Source organism: Paralichthys olivaceus, chromosome 11 (genome assembly GCF_024713975.1).
Source record: "Paralichthys olivaceus isolate ysfri-2021 chromosome 11, ASM2471397v2, whole genome shotgun sequence".
NCBI classification, from domain to species: domain Eukaryota; kingdom Metazoa; phylum Chordata; class Actinopteri; order Pleuronectiformes; family Paralichthyidae; genus Paralichthys; species Paralichthys olivaceus.
In genome coordinates this window covers 21,427,766-21,448,664 of record NC_091103.1, presented here as the reverse complement: position 1 = coordinate 21,448,664, position 20,899 = coordinate 21,427,766, and the positions used below count along the sequence as shown (strand labels likewise).

General features: G+C 40.9%; 4 protein-coding genes across 4 annotated transcripts in view; 3 read left to right on the top strand and 1 right to left on the bottom strand.

Moving 5' to 3' along the window:
* LOC109630280 (tyrosine-protein kinase receptor UFO) overlaps positions 1-1,799 on the bottom strand; it is a 30,732-nt gene extending 28,933 nt beyond the window's left edge. The window contains exon 1 of the mRNA XM_020088382.2: positions 1,084-1,799. Within this exon, the coding sequence (XP_019943941.1) occupies positions 1,084-1,243 (160 nt within the window). The 5' untranslated portion in view covers positions 1,244-1,799. The remainder of the gene's footprint in view (positions 1-1,083) is intronic.
* Positions 1,800-5,478: 3,679 nt separating this feature from the next.
* LOC138411973 (uncharacterized) lies at positions 5,479-10,438 on the top strand. Its single transcript, XM_069533783.1, has 5 exons — positions 5,479-5,666; positions 7,336-7,594; positions 8,358-8,391; positions 8,556-8,742; positions 9,560-10,438. Exons 1-5 carry the CDS (start codon positions 5,612-5,614, stop codon positions 9,913-9,915), a joined length of 891 nt encoding a protein of 296 aa, XP_069389884.1. The 5' UTR covers positions 5,479-5,611; the 3' UTR covers positions 9,916-10,438.
* A 1,122-nt stretch (positions 10,439-11,560) lies between these two features.
* Positions 11,561-15,372, top strand: LOC109630223 (cytochrome P450 2G1-like). The gene is made up of 9 exons (XM_020088264.2): positions 11,561-11,762; positions 11,888-12,050; positions 12,144-12,293; positions 13,054-13,214; positions 13,390-13,566; positions 13,888-14,029; positions 14,106-14,293; positions 14,370-14,511; positions 14,645-15,372. Exons 1-9 carry the CDS (start codon positions 11,595-11,597, stop codon positions 14,824-14,826), a joined length of 1,473 nt encoding a protein of 490 aa, XP_019943823.2. The 5' UTR covers positions 11,561-11,594; the 3' UTR covers positions 14,827-15,372.
* A 987-nt stretch (positions 15,373-16,359) lies between these two features.
* On the top strand, positions 16,360-20,897 carry LOC138411972 (cytochrome P450 2A10-like). Its single transcript, XM_069533780.1, has 9 exons — positions 16,360-16,583; positions 16,709-16,871; positions 16,958-17,107; positions 18,508-18,668; positions 18,795-18,971; positions 19,481-19,622; positions 19,699-19,886; positions 19,963-20,104; positions 20,196-20,897. The coding sequence occupies exons 1-9, from the start codon at positions 16,413-16,415 to the stop codon at positions 20,375-20,377; spliced, it is 1,476 nt and encodes a 491-aa protein (XP_069389881.1). The 5' UTR covers positions 16,360-16,412; the 3' UTR covers positions 20,378-20,897.
* Positions 20,898-20,899: the final 2 nt, after the last annotated feature.

Sequence of the window (20,899 nt, the reverse complement as noted above, 5' to 3'; positions counted from 1 at the left end):
TTAGCCTTCTTTTCATGCCTTTCTTTGGATTCATCGCTACACATTTTGCCACCTCCCCTCCCAGCTCTTTCTCCTCCGCTTTTGCCCCCTTACCCCATCCATCATTCCAGCGCTTGAGTCAGACCGGCTCTGACTCACAAACCAAAGCATTTGAACCCCCCTCCACCTCAACTCCTGGGCCCCCAGCCATACCTACATCCAAATAGGAACTGAGACATTGGGGAAAATTCTCCTGTGAAGCTTATAAATCACAGCAGTGTGGAGTAATCTCTGTCCCTGCTGGTCATACATCTAACTGAGGGCAGAGGTACAGCTCCCAGAGAGAGGCTGCGTGACTGTAATGGTCAAAACACATGAGCTGACAGGTGGAGGCCCCTGTAGGGACTCTGTGTTTTCATCCATTGGCTGCAGAAGTCTGCGGACTCCAAAGTACAAACAGATTTGAGATTTGGAATAGAAAATTACTTTTGAATGATAATTGGCAGCGTTTCCATGCACACTTATGACTGTAATATAAAATGACCTGTATGTGTCAACACTTTTTATAGTGCAAGGTTTGTCTTTTGCTCTTCTGGCTGTAAAGTGAGTTTAACGACGTTCCCTCACTTTCCCAGCAGGGTGTATTTTACACCTTTAAGCCTTTTTGTCATTTCCCTGACCTGAGATATGTATCTCAAACTTCCTGGTATTCCTGGTGTGTACCTGGTTGGGATGAGGCCCCCATCAGGAGGAAAACCTCTGCACAAGGGTTGTTGCTGCACCTGATTATCGTGGAAAACAGCTTTCAAGAAAAAAGGACCCTTGTTTCCATCATCATTTTCCTGCTGTGATTGTCTCAACATCAGCAGATTTTTAAAACGCTCAGTGTAAATGTGTTTTCTTTGATCACCTTGTTTTAAAAGTGTAATGAGTCCCTTCATGTTGGCTAGATGTTGTAGCACTTCCAGCTGTGGTTGCACTCTCCACCCCACAGCAAATTGATTTAACGAGTTAAAGAAGCAGAAAGCTGACTGAGCTAATTGCTCATTACGATGTTTGGCCAAGTTGCCAAACAACAGTGAGGGGGAAAAAGCTCCGGCTTACCTGTCAGGGAACCGGCGCTCACAGGCCTCCAGGCGGAAAACATGAGGATCAGAAGTGACCATCTATTAAACCCTCTCATGGTTCCTCTGGACGTGAGATCACCTCTGAAAAGCAGCTTCAGGAGAAACGCAGTCATCTTGGAAACATCGCCGGACTCCATCACCACATCTCAGCAGCTCCAAGATCCAAACCTGTGCGCCTTTCCCCCTCAGATGATGTAAAAACCGAGTTATCCGCGAATGGAACCAAAACAAATCCGCTTTCAGAGAGATCGTGGACGAGCGACAAATCTCAGCGCGCCCTGTCGCTTCCCCAGTTGTGTTGTTGTTTTGGTTGATCCAAATACGCACCGCTCTCCAAGGGCGCACGTCGAAAAAAGGGCACTCCAAACTTTTCCCCGACTGAAGTTGTCCAAATCTGGGTTTATTTCTAGAAACCCAGCGAGTATTTTTAAAACCCGTGTTTCCTGCAGCCTCTCTACTTCTCACCGGTTCTCTCAGACTCACTCAGACATTCCCCCCCTTCGCCTTTTCTTCTCCCTCTCTCCCCCCTTCAAACAGGATTCAAATTCCTCAACTCAACTTCTTTCCACCCTCCTCCTCCTCCTCTTCTCACTCCTCCTCCTCCTCCTGGGTCTCCCTCCTTCCCTCGGTGGATGTGAGGAACCCTGCGGCATGCTGATTGTCTCCGCACAATCCCCCATTCGCTTTTTAATTACGCACGGATCCACACAAGTTGTAAATAGCTGCAGTGAATCGCCCATTTCCCGCTGGAAACAAAGTAGCCCGTATATGTCAATGATTCTGTCTGATGTCAGACCTGTGCAGAGAATGAACGAGTCTGTTTACTCACAGACTTAAATCAGACACGTTGGTTTAAAACTCAAACTTTATTTGTAAACTGGGGAACAGAGGCGTCATTTAAAATATACTTCTCAACACAAACTTCCCAAAACAACCAGGAAAAAACCCAGATAAGAAACAGGAAAATTGGCTAAATAGCAAAATGAAGAGCAGAAGTAAAAGTCTTGTGAATAAATCAATAAATAATATAAATAAATGGAATATGTAATATAAAGTGAATGAATAAATACAGAACATAAAATGGAATTAAGCAAATCAATCATTTAAAACACATGAAACAAGAACATTTGGAGGTAAAGTAATGTGTGATTAGAAATGAGATGAGCTATGTGAATGTGAATTTTTTCCTTTCATATGTGCAGCTGATTTTATAATCATATGCTTATTCAGTTATCATAGTTTCCAATATTTTTATCTCACTTTATTTTATTTCGAATTGTTTTAGTTGATTTATTTGTTTCAAATTATGCTTTTTCTTTTGCTATTTTGCAGATTTTACTGTGTCTCATTTGGATTAACTTGGTGTCTTTGGATGTTTTGTTTATTGTCTTTATTATTGACTCTACCTCATTGTGTTCCTAAGGTTAACATAAAGGTTGAATGAATACATTCTTTGTGTCTGGGCCACAACACACACCTTTGTTAATTAATTTGCATTGTTAATGTGTGAAACATAAATAAAATCAACTTGTTCCGCCACCTCTTTAAAGGACTTCCTGAAGAACCAACAACTTCTAATGAATTTCCTCAATCAGCCTGAAAACTAATTATGCAGAGTCACACTACAATGTGAATTTTATTGACTTGCTGCTAAATGTTTCAACTTTTATTTAACCAACATCTTATTTACGGTGAGAATAACAGCCTCCTGATGGGATAAAGGGATTAAACCAAACACAGATTAATAATCACACTTCTGTGTTTGCATCTATAACCGTGATTATGTCATGAGAATGTCTGGGAATTTGTTTACACTTTCTCGACTGATGCATCGCAAGCTGCAGTCTAAATAAACTCTGCAGGCCCTGCTTGTTGTGTTTGTTGCAGACTGTGATGTCTGAGGTGATGCGTGAGGCTGGTGCAGCTCTTTGCCTGGGAGAAGGACCCGCAGAGTTCACGTGAAGAATTTGCTCTCTGTTTCTCTCTCATTAAAACGATGGGAGGTGCTGGGACTCAGGTTGTGGAGACCTGGCCCTTTAAGAGTGGCTATGTGGACAGTGTTGTGTTCCCAGGGTCTTTAATGGAGACAGAGAGGGACTGAGAAAGACCCCATTGTATCTGCTCTCTTTTCAATGGGAGCTTGAGCAATGGTGCTCTCAGTGCTCCCAGATAGAAGCACAGAGAGGGGGGGGGGGTCACCAAGGGGGTCCTGTACAAGAAAGAGGGGAGTTCTTCTCAAAAACAAAGTTTTTTGGGGCTGGATGATGAACCAGGAAGCCGGGAATCTTTTGGTTTTGAGGGGGATGGGCATCAGGAATCAGAATTTAGGTTGAAGCCGAATCCTCCGAACCTGATTCACCAAACACACAGACTTAAAGATTTAGAGATTAGAGAGCACATGCATGCACTTCACCAGCAAAACAAGTCATATGGACACCGGCTATTCTGTTCTCTCACTACGCCAGGCTGCAGCACCAGTGTGCTCATTGGGCTCAACTGTCTGCTAAACAAAACAACCTGTTCGTTTCCAATGAGAGCATCTATTGGCTGCAAGACCTGGGAAACACCTTGGTGCTGCTCTGCCAGCCGCAGGGGTGCTAACAATGAGGAGGCATATTTTTCCTTCTTCCTCTTCTTCTCCTCCTTGTTTCTGCAGCCAAAGATGAAGTGCTTCCCCCCAACCTGTTGCTCCATCACAGGGACTGACATGACATGTGACTGCCTGAAGTTTGGGGCTCTTCTGTCCCCTGCTGGCAGCAAACGCAAAAGCCCTCTTTCTTCACATGGGAGCAAATCCTCCATATAAAAAGTGATAAGGGTATTTTGTTTTATATGCAGTAAATGCCTGGTGAGATGTTATCACTCTGAAACTTGAATTGTAATTAGTGTATACGTTAAAGGAAATGCATGTTAATGTATGGCTACATTTTATGACCAGAATCTGCAACATGCAACAAGGCAGTGTGCACCCACATTCAAACAGAGATACATGGGATAGCACATAATGCTCCAAGAGATGCACAGAACTATAAATCTAAATCCATTATAATCGAAGAAAAATTAAATATCTACTGTGTTTTTTCTTTAGAGAGATCAGAAACTTTTATATTTATTAGTTAATTCATCAATATGTTTTGTATTTTTAACACAGAACCTAAAGACTTCCCGTCTAAGAGGCGGCTCTGAGAATCAACAGGCCTGTGAAATGAGTCACAGTAAATCTGAATCAGGATATCAGATTCCTAATTAGCCCAACCCAAACATGATCCTGACTCTCCCACATTCTGAGCATCTGCTTTCTTTTATACATGTACAGAGACTATAGAGGCTGATGAAAAGTTCAGTCTGATATCACAGATCTGTCAGAGGGAAAACTAACAGTCACTTCAGGTTTGATTTTGTGGTTGTTTCATCATCACAACTCAGAACAGAAGTTTTGGCATGTTGGTTCAAATGAAATAATTTCACTTTGATAACATTTTGGAGGAGAAGTTGGAGGAGCTTTGTTTGCTGCATGTTAGGAGACAGTATCAACAATTGCACATGTGCATTGTACTTACTTTGGAAAGTTGCATTAGTTTGGTAAACATATGAGGGGTACATTTTCAATTTTAATGAGATTCCATCCTTGAACCCTCAATATCTGGAAATTTAATTCATAGACTGCACACAGGGACCAGGGACAGAGAGTCTTTTGTACTAATTCTTCTTTAATTTGATGATTTATTACTGTGTATTTTTAAGCGTTTTGCCTTAGTTGGGTAAAATGATTTGTCTGAAAGCTGTACGCAGGACCTGTTTGACTTCGGTATGGCAGAGGACTTTTTTTAGATCCCTTCTGTTGTATAATGTTATTCAAACTGTGATAAACGACCGAGACAATGAGTAATGTTTAATCCCAGTTAAATATGTTACATTGAAGAGCCATTAATATCTCGGAGGTTGTTGCGCTGGAGAGGGCACGTGTCCTGGGTCTGGGCAGATTAGAATCGTGGTTGAATCTTCAGCAGCACAACAACAGGCTTCCAATTTTGCAAGAATAATAATCTGTTTTTTTAATCTGCCTAAGCGGGAGGTGATCCAAGGCCTGGCTCGGAGGTCATCCGAAGGCACAGAGATTCACTGAGGAACAGGTTTGATGACATTTCAACGTGGCCCTGCCGCCCATATGTTGCGTCCAGGGCCGCAAATAATAGAGATTTAAATCTGTGTTTCTGAGAGAGGAGCAGTGTGGGAAGGCCCAGCCTGAACATGACATCTGGTGATGGCCATGATGAAAATCATAGGATCTCTCTGATGGGATTTATCCATCGCTGTTATGATTATTATTCCTTCCTCTGAGGCTCGTATGTTTCTGTGCACATCAGCAGGGATGGCTCCAATTCCACTCACAACGGCACGGCTTTGAGGAGGGGAGGCCTAAATAGTGCGGATTATTCTCTCTCTCTCTCCCTGTTCTTAATCATCAGAAGCCTCCACGTCTCATTTCAGTCCCTGGTGCTGTGATGACCACAGGCATGAGCACAGCGGGCGTTCATCGAGGCTTCCTCAAGAAATATGGTAGGTCTGATTCGATTCCCTAAGCAGCATGTAGTTCTTCACTATATATCTGGGACATATCTGGTGTTTTATGTTGTGCATAGTTTATATTTTTTGCATTAAATGAAGGAGGTTTAAGGTTTTTTTAAATCATCTCCCCATGCACCTGTGTTTTGATGTAGACCTCTGTGGCTTCAGATATGCATGCTGTGTTGTTTTTACTCTATTGATACAACATTGATAAGCAAAGATGAAAAATTGAAATTAATATGTTTGTAAAAACTTACCAACAATTAGAATTTTACCTGGATCAGCACCAAATTGCACACAAACATCAGTCCCCTAAACATGTCTGATTGTTTTTTGATCAAGAATTATTTTCTGGGAACATGTTAAGAAACTGAAAAAAGAATGCTGGATCTGTCCCCTGATTCAGATCGACACCAACATTTAACAGATTCTTTCTTGACCCATCTTTCCATCATCTGTCTGATCCGTCTGATAGTCACATCTGTCAACTTCTGCCAGATGTGTTTGCACAGGATGCTGAGACATTACTGCTCAAAACCAAAACGTTTCATGCCTTTGTTCTTATGATACGTCTCTTTTATTCCTCTCTGGATTTCATTTGACAGCCATTATTGTTCAAGGGACTGAGGCAGAATAAAATCAGCAACATCCGCAGTTCACATAATTGTTCCCCTTTTCTTTCCCTCTTTACACTGTGCATGAACTATAGTAAAAAAGAACTTTGCAACATCCCTTTATAATATCTAATAAATAAAGCAGTCAACACCTCTCTGCCACTCTACCTCTCTGTTCTCTCTCTTTTGAAAATCTGCCTGTCCATCTTTAATCCTCTGTATGGAAAAATAGAGCAAGTCTTCCCCATCCATCAACATGTGCTCTCCATCTATTATCATTATTACAATTGATCGCTGTCTGGGACACTCACAATCCATCATGTGTGTCCTGCCCTGAAAACATATTCTGACACTTAATCCCTGAAGGTGACGACTGGCAGCGGTCATAGGACACATAGATTACCTGTTGTAATTATTTGCACGTAATTTTCTTTTTATTGTTTATATCTAGTTTATATCGACAGTTGTTTTTAAATTCTGGTTATATGCCAATGCATTCTCTTCTATTTGGTTGTCCTTTTTTCATTGAGTAATCTTTTTGATATAACATTTTGGAAGAGCCCTTATTTTAAATATGAATGATGTCCTGTTAAAGGTGTCACTCATGGAGGGATTTTCTAAAGAGATTATTTCCTGACACAGAATATCCTCTTGTGCAGTGTAATAATATTCAGTACATCTCTTATTACACAGATGTACCATTAAATCAAGGGTTCGGGCATCCAACGAGGCCACAGGTTAAATTCTGACCCAGCCCACCATTATATCCATTATTGATTGTTGTTCAAAGAGAAATGATTATTCAGCTCAAAGGTAATTTGTAATAATTTTTGATCACAATACTTGTCCAATCAAGACTTAAACTAAGTAAAAATGGCAGTAATGTCATTAATGGTATTGATATAAACACAAAAACTGTGGTAAAAGTTTGAGATCCTACATGGGTGTTTTAATTTGTGACATTTTTGTGATAAATCAATGAAGAAAAGTGCATATAACTGGACCACCACTCTCTGCTGCTTCCTCTGTGTCTTGTTTGTCTGCAGGAGGTTTCATGTTTAAACAGTGGAAAGAGAAGTACCTGGTGCTGACCATGGAGGGAAACCTGCTGGTGTGCCGCGATGCAGAATCCCCCCCAGATCAGGTGGTAGCTCTGCAAACCAACTGTGAGTCCATCGTAGAGGGACGAGAAATTCTCGACCTGCCCAGGCTGCCTCCAGGAGGCAGGAGAGACTGCTGCTTCGCCCTCATCCTGCCCCAGAACAAGTTCCTGCTGCTTCTCACTGACAATCCAGATGACTGCAAGTGGGTGTCTCATACACACACGCACGCACACACGCACACACACACTTTTCTAACCCATCTATGATAATACCAATTATAACATTATCCGTATAGCACTTATCTAAACAAGGTTTCAGTGTGCTTCACAAAATGGAAGAAAATGAATGAACTAAAATAAAAGTTATTCATTTCAGTTATATATATACAATTTTGTTTTGCAGGATTTAGCCACTTTCCATGTATTTGTACTTAATATTTATATTTTGTTTATCTCCTCTGTCTCTTCAATGCAAGTGGACCACTTTCACTTTATCATACATAAAACATACATTGAAATTTTTGTTTTTACTTAGCTGGACCTCATAGCACTCATCAAGAATGATGCAAACTTAACCATAAACCTAATCCTGATTCTAGCCTTAATCTTAACCCCAACCTAACCTTAACCCTTTTATCAGGATTAATACTCCCTCCGCCTCACCGACCTTTTGACCGTTTGAATTTCAATTTAATTATTTTCCCTGATATAACCATAAAATCCCTGATTTTAACCATAAACATGGTTGTAATAAAGGGATCTACTCAGTCTTTTCTAACACCCACAATCCAACCTGACCCTGAACATAACCCTAAACCTAAACCTTAACTCTGACCATGTCTTCAACTTATCCAACCTGGTGATCACTATGGGAACAGTGCACTTATTTTTCTTGTGTGTTGTTATTGTGATCGACACGTCTCTGAGTGAAATACAATAATGTTTTGTTATGTTTATCTTTCACAGTCTTTGGTTGAATTTGATCAGAAAAGTGAAAGAGGTGAGTTGGCAGCAGTTTAGACTTCAGCCATGTTTTGTCGTCACTACAATCAATCATTTTCACATTTTGATATAAATAAAATATGTCACGTGCAAAGGGAATTCTTTGAGAATTTAAATAGTATATTGATATATTGTTGACCTTTGTGGCCTCTCATTGTCCAGGGTGTCATGTCCCCACTGACCCTTCAGAGACGGTGCAGCATCACTCCTTGCATCACCGACAGAGACCCCCTGCCCGACTCCTGCAGTGATAAAGACCCTGGGTCACCCAGGATCTGTGAAGGCACACCCCCTCTGTGTCGTGACACTGAACGAGGAGGCTCGCTGAGAGAGAGAGGCCAAAACCAAGGTGTGTCTGTAGTTAGTTGACAGAGGTAGAAACCCAAATCTAATTGTGCTTCAGCCGTCAAGGCAGAGTAATTAAAAAAGGAACACACAGAGGTTGATTTACCACTTCATAGTACTGTTTAAAAATACACGTTTGACTGAGTTTGATCAAACTAAAAAGTAAATTTTTCTCAAAGATGGTTTTGTGTCATGTTAGGTGTTATTTTTTTATCAAACTGATGATGTCTCTGATGTGTTTGGTTTTATTGCCTAAGTCAAGGAGGTTTTTTGACATCAAGACATTTTAGTGCAGATCCAGGGATTGTGAGATAGACAAATCTGTCATGTTTACAGAAGAAATTTAATGTGCACTTTGGTGCAGATCAAAATGAAAAACCAGATCTAGGAATTTAAGTGTGGTTCCATAAAGGGACTGTTGGGCCTTGGCAGAGGTATCAGCTCTACTTCAGCAATTCTAGATATGATGCATTAAAAATTTGGTAAATTGTAATGATTGACACTGAATAATGACTTGCAATAAATAGATTGTTCCAATGATCCATGATCATTACTGTGCACACGCTGCTCCCAAGTAACATCAGCACAAAATGGCAGCACCTGTATCCAGATCATTTGGCTTTATTTTTCTATAGTGGGAGGAGGTTGTCGTCTATTTCAAGTCAGGTCCAGTCAAGTAGCCGCTCATGTTGAAGACAGAGTAACGACTGAAAGGCTCAAAAGGATAAAGAGAAAAGAAACATTAAAAATCTCCAAGTGACACATTAAACCTTGAATATGACAGCAAGCCAACACTTCCCGGATTTGTTTTGCTCCTGCAGCCACTGGACCAAGACGGCCTCTGCATAGTGTTTCTGTGGCCCCCCCTAATCGTGTGTCAGATTGTCTTCGTCACGGCAACAGCAGTGATGCCCGGGCGGTGCGGGCAGTGTGCCTGTTGATGGGAGGGGCGGCGGCCTCCTCTGCTCTGGGCTACCTCAGCTCCTGCTCCCCTTCCTCCCCACTGGCCAGCAGAGGCTCGGAGATGGCCCACGGCACGGGCGCCTTCTCAGAGCTTCCTGCAGGGGGCTCCTTTCACGCCTGCAGCCAGGACGTCGACTCCCCACACTTCAACAGCTTCGACTTTGAAGGAGACTCCGACTTTGACGCATTCGACTGTGGAGGATTTGCTTTTTAGTTGTGACTCAGAAACTATTTAAAAGACCTTTTACTCTCCTTGTGTTGGTATTCCTGTATAATATAAAGGCGTTGATATTAATTAATCACTTGTTGGGTTATAAATAATTTATATTAATTAATGAAGGTTTTCTTCCTGCCTTTATGCCTATGCTCCTCGGGTAAATCATTCATGATCATGACTCCTGAACACACTACCTGTGTTGTATCACTTTTTCCATGCCCCAGGACAGCTGGAGGTTAACTGGAGGAGAGGTGTATTGATTCCTCAAACATCAAAGCATCTGAATTGTAACAGTAGTGTTCCTCCAGTTCATTTTATATTTTATATTTTCATATTTATTACCTCTGTGAATATTTTCTTATTATTCACATTCTCTCCCTTCCATCATTTGGCACTTTGATTGATTCCCTTTGACCTGCTTTCACAAATCACCTCATCATCTGCCATCTGGACAAACCAGTATCTTTCATGAAAAGCAGTGCAAAGGTGAAGCTCTGAATAAATACTGCTGTCATCATGACTGTGCATCTTTCTCTCTCTCTACATTTTGTTTGTTGGCTGGCATGTCAGAGGCCCGGATTTTGGAAGAGGGATATTTTGTACAAGCCATGTGTATGTGTGTGTATGTGTGTGTGTGTGTGTGTGTGTGTGTGTGTGTGTGTGTGTGTGTGTGTGTGTGTGCATGCGTGTGTGTGTGTGTGTGTGTGTGTGTGTGTGTGTGTGTGTGTTTTTTTTTACCTCAACACAAACAGCACATGTGTTTATCATATTATGAATGTGATGCAATAGCTCAGAGCCTTGTTGCTCAACTTTGGCACGATTGCCATGACACATAATTCATAATAAAGTCATTATTTAGTTATATGTTGAAACAACAGCACAGTACCAGCTAAAGTGTTGTGTGCATTGTAGGTCTACCTTGAAAGTTTCAAGAGTTGAACTCTATTTACTCTGATTAAAAAAATAAAATAAAATTTAAAATTTAAAAACCCTGACATAATATTATTTCACACTCTAATCTCACAGTTCACCTTTTGCAAAATGCAACGCTCCTTAAACCGTCATGTTAAAAATAAAAACAATTCAAATGCAAAGCTGTGCATGGAGAATATGAAAACTCAACACAGAAAGGAAAAGTCAGTGCATTCTGTGAGGGGTCAGTGATAACCACATTTGGTCTTTCTAAATCCAGTATTTAACCTTTTTAAATCAGGATTATAAACCATTGTATATATGTGTTGAGATATTCCATATCAGTGCAGGGAAGTGACACAGGCCAATCACTGAAGTGGATCAGAACAAGTCAGTTTCAGTTAAAGCTGGAACCAGATATCTGCTATTCAAACCCCTAAATTTAGCACAAAAGGTCAATCCTCCTGTTCTTTAAATTAATACAAATTAATAGATATCTTTTATTCACATACATTTTTAATTTGTTCTGTCAGCATCAGCCTCAGGGAAGAGAGGGGAAGTGACTAACTTGTTATTGTCCATATAAAGTCAAAGATCACTGGCAGGAAAATGGTTGTATTTATATAATTTATATAAATCTGTAGGTTCACAATAGAATCACATGGTTCAACTCTGACCTGCAACACCCATGTGAGCTCCCTGTGAATTGTACAAATAATCAGGACATGAGAGCTTTTCACAGAGTGTGAGAGAGAGAGAGCATTATGGACTTTACCACAGTGATATTAGCAGGGCTAATCTTAGCTCTACTGTTGGTTTTAACTTTAAAAAGCAGTAAGAAGTATAATTTACCTCCAGGACCTGTTGCCCTCCCTCTTGTAGGGAACCTGCCACAACTGGACAGAAATGCACCTTTTAAAAGTTTCCTCAAGGTGAGTTCAGGAACTTTTTTGTCAGGAATTGCAAAAAATAACTGAGAGCTGTTGTTGCTCAATCGCAGCTACTTCATCTGAACTTGAACTTTCTCTAGTACTAGTAAAATACTGTCTTATTCTAGTTCGGTGAAACCTACGGTCCAGTGATGACCTTTCATCTGGGCCGGCAGCGGACCATTGTTCTGGTCGGGTATGATGCAGTGAAGGAGGCTCTGGTGGACCAGGCTGATGACTTTACGGGCAGAGGACCGCTGCCGTTTCTGATCAAAGCTACCAAGGGCTACGGTAACATGAGACACTTTAAATCTATATACAAGGAGCAGTGATTTCTCAGTGGTTTCATTCCTGCATGTCTCTGTATCCATCCCTCTTTGTCAGGTTTGGGGATCAGTAACGGGGAGCGATGGCGTCAGCTACGACGTTTCACCCTGTCGACCCTCAGAGACTTTGGGATGGGACGTAAGGGCATGGAGGAGTGGATCCAGGAGGAGAGCAATCACCTAAGGGGTCGCATAGACTCATTCAAAGGTGTGTTTGCAGCTGTTGTTATAAGAAAACAGATTTCACACATTGGTTTGCACTTAGTGGTGCAGTCAACAGAAAAGCTTTGTTGCAATTGCATTTATCTCTAATTGGAAGTGTGTTTATTTCTTTTACTTCAGCTCTTTTATCCTTATCTCTTTCTGACAGCAGTTTGTGCAAAGTAAACACTGAATATGTTACATAACCTGCAAAAAACCCTTTAGTCACAGCCTTGATTAACCAAGACTCAAAACAGTAACAATATTTCCTTCTTATTGTTGATGTATTTATTGATATCGATATAGATCAATAAAAGTGAATGATTGAATTAAATTACTGAAAACTTTGCCATAGGTAGTGCTGGGCGATATGACTTCAAATCAATATCACGATTATTTCAAACTTTTACCTCAATTACGACTGATAAACTATTATTTAACAAATTGAATTTACTCTGAAAATGATAAAATCCCAAAAGAGTTTATTTTTTGGCTTTTGGCATTTGAGAGAACATTTGCGGGCGGCACGGCAGAGCAGTGGTTAGCACTGTCAGTGTCAACTCACAGCAAAAAGGTTCCCTGTGCAGAGCCAGGTTCTTTCTGCAGTTCTCTGTTAATTGAAGACTTTAAATAATATAATATATATAATAATGATAATTGATGGTTTGTAGGTTGCATTGTAGGTTGATGGTTGTTTTTGAGTCTCTCCATTGTCATTTCTTCTCTTCTGATGAGAACTAACACCGTGTTCTCCTTGTCTCCTCCAGCTGCTCCATTCGACCCAACATTCTTGTTGAGCCGCACCGTGTCCAATGTGATCTGCTGCATGGTGTTTGGCCAACGCTTCAGTTATGAAGACAAGCAGTTCCTGCAACTCCTCAACATCATATCTGAAATCTTAAAGTTCGTCAATAGTCCTCTGGGTCAGGTGAGTGGAGGTGGGGATGGGCCTAGAGGGACAACTGTCTTTAGTCCGGTTTTCATTTGGTGTCTTTATATCATCCTCAAGACATAACAAGAGAAATATTGTGTAACAGTTTCCCAAAACATAGGCTATACACATAGCATTTTACAAAGCTATGGTGTGTGTGTCTCTCCAACAGATGTACAACATCTTCCCCTGGCTGATGGAGCGTCTTCCTGGGTACCAGCACTACATTTTTGCCCAAATAGACAAGGTGAGAGAATTTATCGAGATGAACATCCGAGAGCATAAAGAGGCACTGGACCCCAGCTCCCCACGAGACTACATCGACAGCTTCCTCATCCAAACTGACCAGGTCAGAAAGAACTTCAGGATCATTAGTTTTGTTTAGGAAACATGAGACCACACTGAGAGATATTGTGCATTTAGCTCCGACACAGTAGAACAATCTTCTTCAACATAAGAGCTGTGATCTCTGCAGCTGAAAACACATTTATTCAAACTGGCCTTTGTATTGATGTGTACTATTTTTCTTTCTAAATATGTGTCATGTTTTGTTGTTTGGTTCTTTTATTTTTAAAATGTTTTAACAATTGTACTTTGGCACCTGCTGCATTAAGTGTATTCAAATGGTTTAAAGTTTGTTTTCTGCATCTGATTTCTTTTTCCTCCAAAGGAAAAGCACAATCCCACCACTGAGTTCCACCACGACAACTTGGTGTCAACAGTGATGAATCTGTTCCTGGCGGGAACAGAAACCACAAGCTCCACCATCAGATACGCCATCAGTGTGTTCATCAAATACCCAAACATACAAGGTACTTCCCCTACCATCTTTATCTTAAACATAGCCAACTAATAATATTAATAAATGACTATTTGCATTTTATGTAGAAAAGATCCAGCAGGAGATTGACAGTGTGATTGGACAAGACCGGTGCCCCAACATGGAGGACAGGAAGTCCCTCCCCTTCACAGATGCTGTCATCCACGAGGTGCAGCGTTTTCTGGACATTGTCCCCTTCAGCCTCCCTCACTACGCACTGACGGACATTTCTTTCAGGGGTTACACTATCCCCAAGGTATCCTCAAGTTCATGATGTCACATTCATGCAACACTGCGTCATATTACACTGACCTGATGTTTTGTCTCGACAGGACACTGTGATTATTCCCTTGTTGCATTCTGTGCTCAAAGACGAAAAACAGTGGGCGGCTCCCTGGACCTTTAACCCTCAGCACTTCCTGGACCACAGCGGAAACTTCAAGAAAAATCCTGCGTTCTTGCCATTTGCTGCAGGTAAAACATAACATATCAGCACTTAACGAACATTAACAACCTGGTGTAGCCGCTGACAACCTCATACGAATCTGTGATAGTTTAGTGTCCCATTAATCATTGTTTAATCTGTTTGTGTTGTGTCTCTTCGCAGGGAAAAGAGCATGTGTTGGTGAGTCTCTGGCTCGTATGGAGCTCTTTATCTTTCTGGTGTCTCTGCTGCAACATTTCACCTTCTCCTGCGCTGAAGGCCCCGACAGCATCAACCTCGTCCCTGAGTACAGCAGCTTTGCTAACATGCCTCGCAGATACAAGATCATCGCTACACCACGGTGAACAGAGGAGCTCCATGCAGAATATACACACTACTCTCGTACTAGTATTTAGACTTTGTGAGACTATAAATGTATTGGACTAAACTCACAGTGCAAGACTGTCACCGGGCTATGAATACAATGTCAGACTATATTCTGACTATACTGTTTGTACTCAGACTATATAGACTATGTCAGACTATATTCTGACTATACAGACTGCACACGAATATAGAATATGTCTTTTTAGAGGTTGTCCATTAATGTGTAAATTCATATGTGTATTTTGATTATATATTCCCCTAGTATATATATACTATATATACCTAGTATATATATACTAGGGGAATATATATACACATCTTTATACACATCACACATCTTTTTGTCTTTTTAACATATCTTACTTGGATTTATGCATTCAATGTATTTTATTTTTCAACTTGATTATAATTTAGTGTTTTATTTTCCTTCTCAAGTTATGCAAGCTGTGCATTTTCATCATGATCTGTGTCTTGGTTATTTTATCTTTTACTATTAAGCTATAAAAGTGACACAAGTAAATCTATACCGGAGTCTGTTTCAGTAATACTCAGTCACCACATATCTGCTGTTCAAAACTTGTTGCAAAAACAAAAAACACATCAATCTGCTTCTGAAGACAACATTTTGCCAAACAATGTTGAAAAATAACCATTTAAGAGCATCTAAGTGGGTACAGGAAAGAGCAAGAGGGGGAAGTTCTTCTAGCTTTCAATAGCAGACCCCTCCTGAATATCAATCCTGTAGGCTATTGGTGTCCTGTTTGAAAATGCAGGTTTCTCAGATCAATCAATCAATCAATCAATCAATCAATCAATCAATCAATCAAATGTATTTATATAGCACAGTATCACAACAAACAATTGTCTCATGGTACTGCACAAAAGTCCAAGATCTTAAAAAAGACAAAATTCAACTTGTTCCCTTTCACTGAGCAAGCATGAGCTACAGCAGGGAGGAAAAACTCCCAGGTGGAAGAAACCTCCGGCAGAACCGGGCTCAGTGGGATAAGTGGAGAAAAAAAAATAGGGGAACAAAAGGAAATTAAGGCGGGGGGGGGGGGGTTCACAGTCTCAGGTCATGGGCTTGAATCCATCCCGGGAATCTCCACGTGGACGTTGGCATGGTCTTCCAAGGGCGCGTTGGTCCCCCCGGGCACTCCTGCCTCCCTCATGGTCCAACATGTGCAGTAGGTGGACCCATGGCTCCAAAGTTGAGAGGTCCTCAGGTGAGAGTGCTGGTGGATGTGTGACCCTCCATGTCAGATGTGGAACAATTCCAGTATGACAAGTGATAGATACGTTACAAATTACGTGAAATGTTTTTCGTTTCTGTTGGCTTCTTCTCCATTGGCCTCGGGAAAGACAGACTTGTTTATCCAGACGTTGAGACGAGATGTGGGGGCGGTGTCACTTCACACTGGCTTTACTCCAATGACAACAACAGTTTTGTAACGGACAACTTTAGTAAACCATGTGACTCACCTGTGGCCCAGAGCCTTTCTGTCAAAAGTACAAATATTTGGGATATAAGATCTGTTCAAAGAGCAGACAATAGCAGAGCATCATGTACTTTACTATAACAGTGATATTAGCAGGGCTAATCTTAGCTCTACTGTTGGTTTTAACAGTAAAAAGCAGTAAGAAGTATAATTTACCTCCAGGACCTGTTGCCCTCCCTCTTGTAGGGAACCTTCCACAACTGGACAGAAATGCACCTTTTAAAAGTTTCCTCAAGGTGAGTTCAGGAACTTTTTTGTCAGGATTTGCAAACAATAACTGAGAGCTGTTGTTGCTCAATCGCAGCTACTTCATCTGAACTTGAACTTTCTCTAGTACTAGTAAAATACTGTCTTATTCTAGTTCGGTGAAACCTACGGTCCAGTGATGACCTTTTATTTGGGCCGGCAACGGACAGTTGTTCTGGTCGGGTATGATGCAGTGAAGGAGGCTCTGGTGGACCAGGCTGATGACTTCATGGGCAGAGGACCGCTGCCATTTCTGATCAAAGCTACCAAGGGATACGGTAACACGAGACAAATCTGCAATGGAGCAGTGATTTCTCAGTGGTTTCATTCCTGCATGTCTCTGCATCTACACCCTCTTTGTCAGGTTTAGGGGTCAGTAATGGGGAGCGATGGCGCCAGCTGGTACGTTTCACCCTGTCGACCCTGAGGAACTTTGGGATGGGACGTAAGGGCATGGAGGAGTGGATCCAGGAGGAGAGCAAACACCTGAGGGGTCGCATTGACTCGTTCAAAGGTGTGTTTGCAGCTGTTGATTAAAAATTGTTTAATGTGGAACAAGATTATTGCATAACCTGAGTTAAATTTTTTTAGAGCTAAATTGTACCCCTGACAATGAAGTGACACTGAGAATAAAGAAAATGTTTTTAATGTGGGTGGGAGGGGATGGGAATGGTGAACTCACTGTGTCAACGTATCTGCTGAACAATGCACTTCTACATTTTGTAGATAAATGTGTAAATTGAAGTGACATGCATATGTTCTGTATCTTTCATCTCTGTGGGATAATAATTGTGAAAAAACAATCAAACATATTTACAAAAAAAAAAGAAAATGTTAAGTAACTTTTATAGGTGCATATGACAGCCTTCACAAAATACACTGAACAGACGCAAAAAGAGATGATGCATAAGATAAGTAAAGGGTGACACAGTGTTGCAGTCGACTCTCAGGGATGGAACAGTTGGTCAACGACAGAAAAGCGAGTGTGGAAGCTTTGTTGGAAACGCTCTGTGTGTTTATCTCTTTTACTTCAGCTCTTTAATCTTCATCTCTTTCTGGCGGCACTTTGTGCAAAGTAAACCCTGAATACTTTACATAACCTGCAAAAAACCCTTCAATCACAGCCTTGACTAACCAAGACTCAAAACAGGGGATTTTAAAGCTGCAATTCAATAACACGTCTCATTGGAGGAGATCATCTGATCATTCTGAAACTACACACTATTGTTGTTGATGTCTTTACAATTCATATAGATCAATAAAAGTTAATGATTGAATGACATTATTTAAAGGTTGCCACAGAGTAACCTACATTCCAGAGAGTAAGTAGGCCGAGATGTCTATGTAAACACAGAGTTCAATGCCAAAGTTTTTGCTCTCAAGTAAAAGGCTTCAAGCATTTAGTGACAAAACAGAACCCAAGTTGCAATACACCTTTAAATCAACGTTTAAAGATGCAAACTTTTTCGCCCAGGTCACTGTTTATGCTTTCAAAAAAGACAATATCAGTTTGTTGAAATGTCCTGATTGAGCTGGTTGTACATTTGTAGGTTTGGAAAGGCTCTTGACCATGACAAGCTTGAATTTAAGCTGACAATTTTAGTATCCCCAAATAGTTTTTTGCTTTTAACATTTGAAGGAACATTTGCTGACGGCATGATAGAATGGCGGCACTGTCAACTCATATTAAAAATCAAAACCCTGGGTCTTTCTGCTTGTTGAAATAGCCTATATGCCAAAAACAAAGGATGTGCGGGTAAAAACCTTCAATCGCAAAATAACAGGCTTACTCTCAGGAGGCAGGCAGACAAACTCGGGTGATCCTCAAACTGATCCAACCAAAACTGAACAGATGACCTGACAAAGACAGAGGGAAAAACATCAGTCCAACTGTGTTCTGCTTGTCTCCTCCAGCTGCTCAGTTTGACCCAACCGTCTTGGTGATGTGCACTGTGTCCAATGTGATCTGCTGCATGGTGTTTGGCCAACGCTTCAGTTATGAAGACAAGCAGTTCCTGTACCTCCTCAACATTGTTTTTGATTTCTTAACGTTCGCCAGTAGTCCTCTGGGTCAGGTAAGTGAAGGGGGGGATGGTCCTTTTCATTTGGTGTCTTTACATCATCCTCTAGACATAATAAGAGAACTATTGTATAACAGTTTCTCAAAATATTAATAGAATGTGTGTGCGTCTCTCCCACAGATGTACAACATGTTTCCTTCGCTGATGGACCTTCTTCCTGGCTACCATCAGACTGTTTTTGATCGAGCAGAGGGGGTTAGAGAGTTTATTGAGATGAAAATCCTAGAGCATAAAGAGACACTTGACCCCAGCTCCCCACGAGACTTCATCGACAGCTTCCTCATCCGAACTGACCAGGTCAGAAAGAACTTCAGGATCATTCGTTTTCTTATTTTTTGATCCGGGTGCATGAAACCACACGAGAGTGGAACATTCAGTCTTCTTGTCAACACAAGGGCTGTGATCTCTTTTAACAGCAGCTGAAAACAAATTTATTCAAACTGGCCTTTGCATCAATGTGTACTCTCTTGTTTTCCAAATATATGTCATGTTTTTGTTGTCTGGTTATTTTATTTAACATTTTTAACAGTTGGACTTTGACACCTGCTGCGTAAAGTATATTTTATTTCAGTTGCAAATCTTAGATCATTTAAATCAATGCTGAAAATTCCTATATGTCTATTATTAAAACAATCTAATTTCTTACACTGCACTTTTATTTATTATTCTACATATTTATTCTTTTATTTTGTATTTAACTCACACTAACACTGAACTGCCTTGTTGAAATGTGCTGTATAAATAAACTTGCATTGCCTTTGATAATTTAAAGTTTGATTTGCATCTGATTTCTTTTTCCTCCAAAGGAAAAGCACAATCCCACCACTGAGTTCCACCACGACAACTTGGTGTCAACAGTGATGAATCTGTTCCTGGCGGGAACAGAAACCACAAGCGCCACCATCAGATACGCCATCAGTGTGTTCATCAAATACCCAAACATACAAGGTACTTCCCCTACCATCTTTATCTTAAACATAGCCAACTAATAATATTAATAAATGACTATTTGCATTTTATGTAGAAAAGATCCAGCAGGAGATTGACAGTGTGATTGGACGAGACCGGTGCCCCAACATGGAGGACAGGAAGTCCCTCCCCTTCACAGATGCTGTCATCCACGAGGTGCAGCGTTTTCTGGACATTGTCCCCTTCAGCCTCCCTCACTACGCACTGACGGACATTTCTTTCAGGGGTTACACTATCCCCAAGGTACCCTCAAGTTCATGATGTCACATTCATGCAACACTGCGTCATATTACACTGACCTGATGTTTTGTCTCGACAGGACACTGTGATTATTCCCTTGTTGCATTCTGTGCTCAAAGATGAAAAACAGTGGGCGACTCCCTGGACCTTTAACCCTCAGCACTTCCTGGACCACAGCGGAAACTTCAAGAAAAATCCTGCGTTCTTGCCATTTGCTGCAGGTGAAAAAAAACATATCAGCACTTAACGAACATTAACAACCTGGTGTAGCCGCTGACAACCTCATACGAATCTGTTTGTGTCTCTTCACAGGGAAAAGAGCGTGTGTTGGTGAGACTCTGGCTCGTATGGAGCTGTTTATCTTCATGGTGTCTCTGCTGCAGCATTTCACCTTCTCCTGTGCTGAAGGCCCCGACAGCATCAACCTTGATCCAGAATACAGCAGCTTCACTAGTGTGCCCCGCATGTACCAGGTCATCGCTACACCACGGTGAACAGAGCTCCTTTACATACAGTGCTTAGAGTTTATAGACTATACATTAAACTACACTGAGATTATGCAAACTGTGCTCAGACTATATAGCCTATACTCATAGTATAAAGACTCTACTCAGATTATATATTCTCTACCGAAAGTATAGTCTCAGTATAGTTCTTGTTACAACTGAATTTGATCAGAAAAGTTTTATCTTATCTTAGTAACAGCTTCTCATCAACATTTCAAAGGCTTTTTATAAATGTAAGGTTGTTTTTTTATACAACAAGAATGAACCTTATTATCCATTCAAAATTCAAGATGTTTATTGTCATATACACAGCAGATAAACACAGTATACAGCATGTAATGAAACTCTGATTTCATCTGTCATCTATAACCTTGGTTTTCAGCAGGATCTCGGGTTAAGTTGATGATAGGCCTCTGTCTTGTTTTGATTAAGTGAGAAGATAACACACAAGGAAATAGGAGGTCAATTATGGAGTTCCTGAAATAATAAAATATACATGATTACCATTTC

Bases quoted from the DNA above. Each gene is read 5' to 3' on its own strand.
- LOC138411973 (XM_069533783.1), top strand. From the start codon at position 5,612: ATGACCACAGGCATGAGCACAGCGGGCGTTCATCGAGGCTTCCTCAAG. The intron at 7,595-8,357 runs GTGGGTGTCTCA...TATCTTTCACAG, and splicing joins GACAATCCAGATGACTGCAA to TCTTTGGTTGAATTTGATCA. The intron at 8,392-8,555 runs GTGAGTTGGCAG...CTCATTGTCCAG, and splicing joins TGATCAGAAAAGTGAAAGAG to GGTGTCATGTCCCCACTGAC.
- LOC109630223 (XM_020088264.2), top strand. From the start codon at position 11,595: ATGGACTTTACCACAGTGATATTAGCAGGGCTAATCTTAGCTCTACTG. The intron at 12,051-12,143 runs GTAACATGAGAC...CCTCTTTGTCAG, and splicing joins CAAAGCTACCAAGGGCTACG to GTTTGGGGATCAGTAACGGG. The intron at 13,215-13,389 runs GTGAGTGGAGGT...TCTCTCCAACAG, and splicing joins TCAATAGTCCTCTGGGTCAG to ATGTACAACATCTTCCCCTG.
- LOC138411972 (XM_069533780.1), top strand. From the start codon at position 16,413: ATGTACTTTACTATAACAGTGATATTAGCAGGGCTAATCTTAGCTCTA. The intron at 16,872-16,957 runs GTAACACGAGAC...CCTCTTTGTCAG, and splicing joins CAAAGCTACCAAGGGATACG to GTTTAGGGGTCAGTAATGGG. The intron at 18,972-19,480 runs GTCAGAAAGAAC...TTTCCTCCAAAG, and splicing joins TCCTCATCCGAACTGACCAG to GAAAAGCACAATCCCACCAC.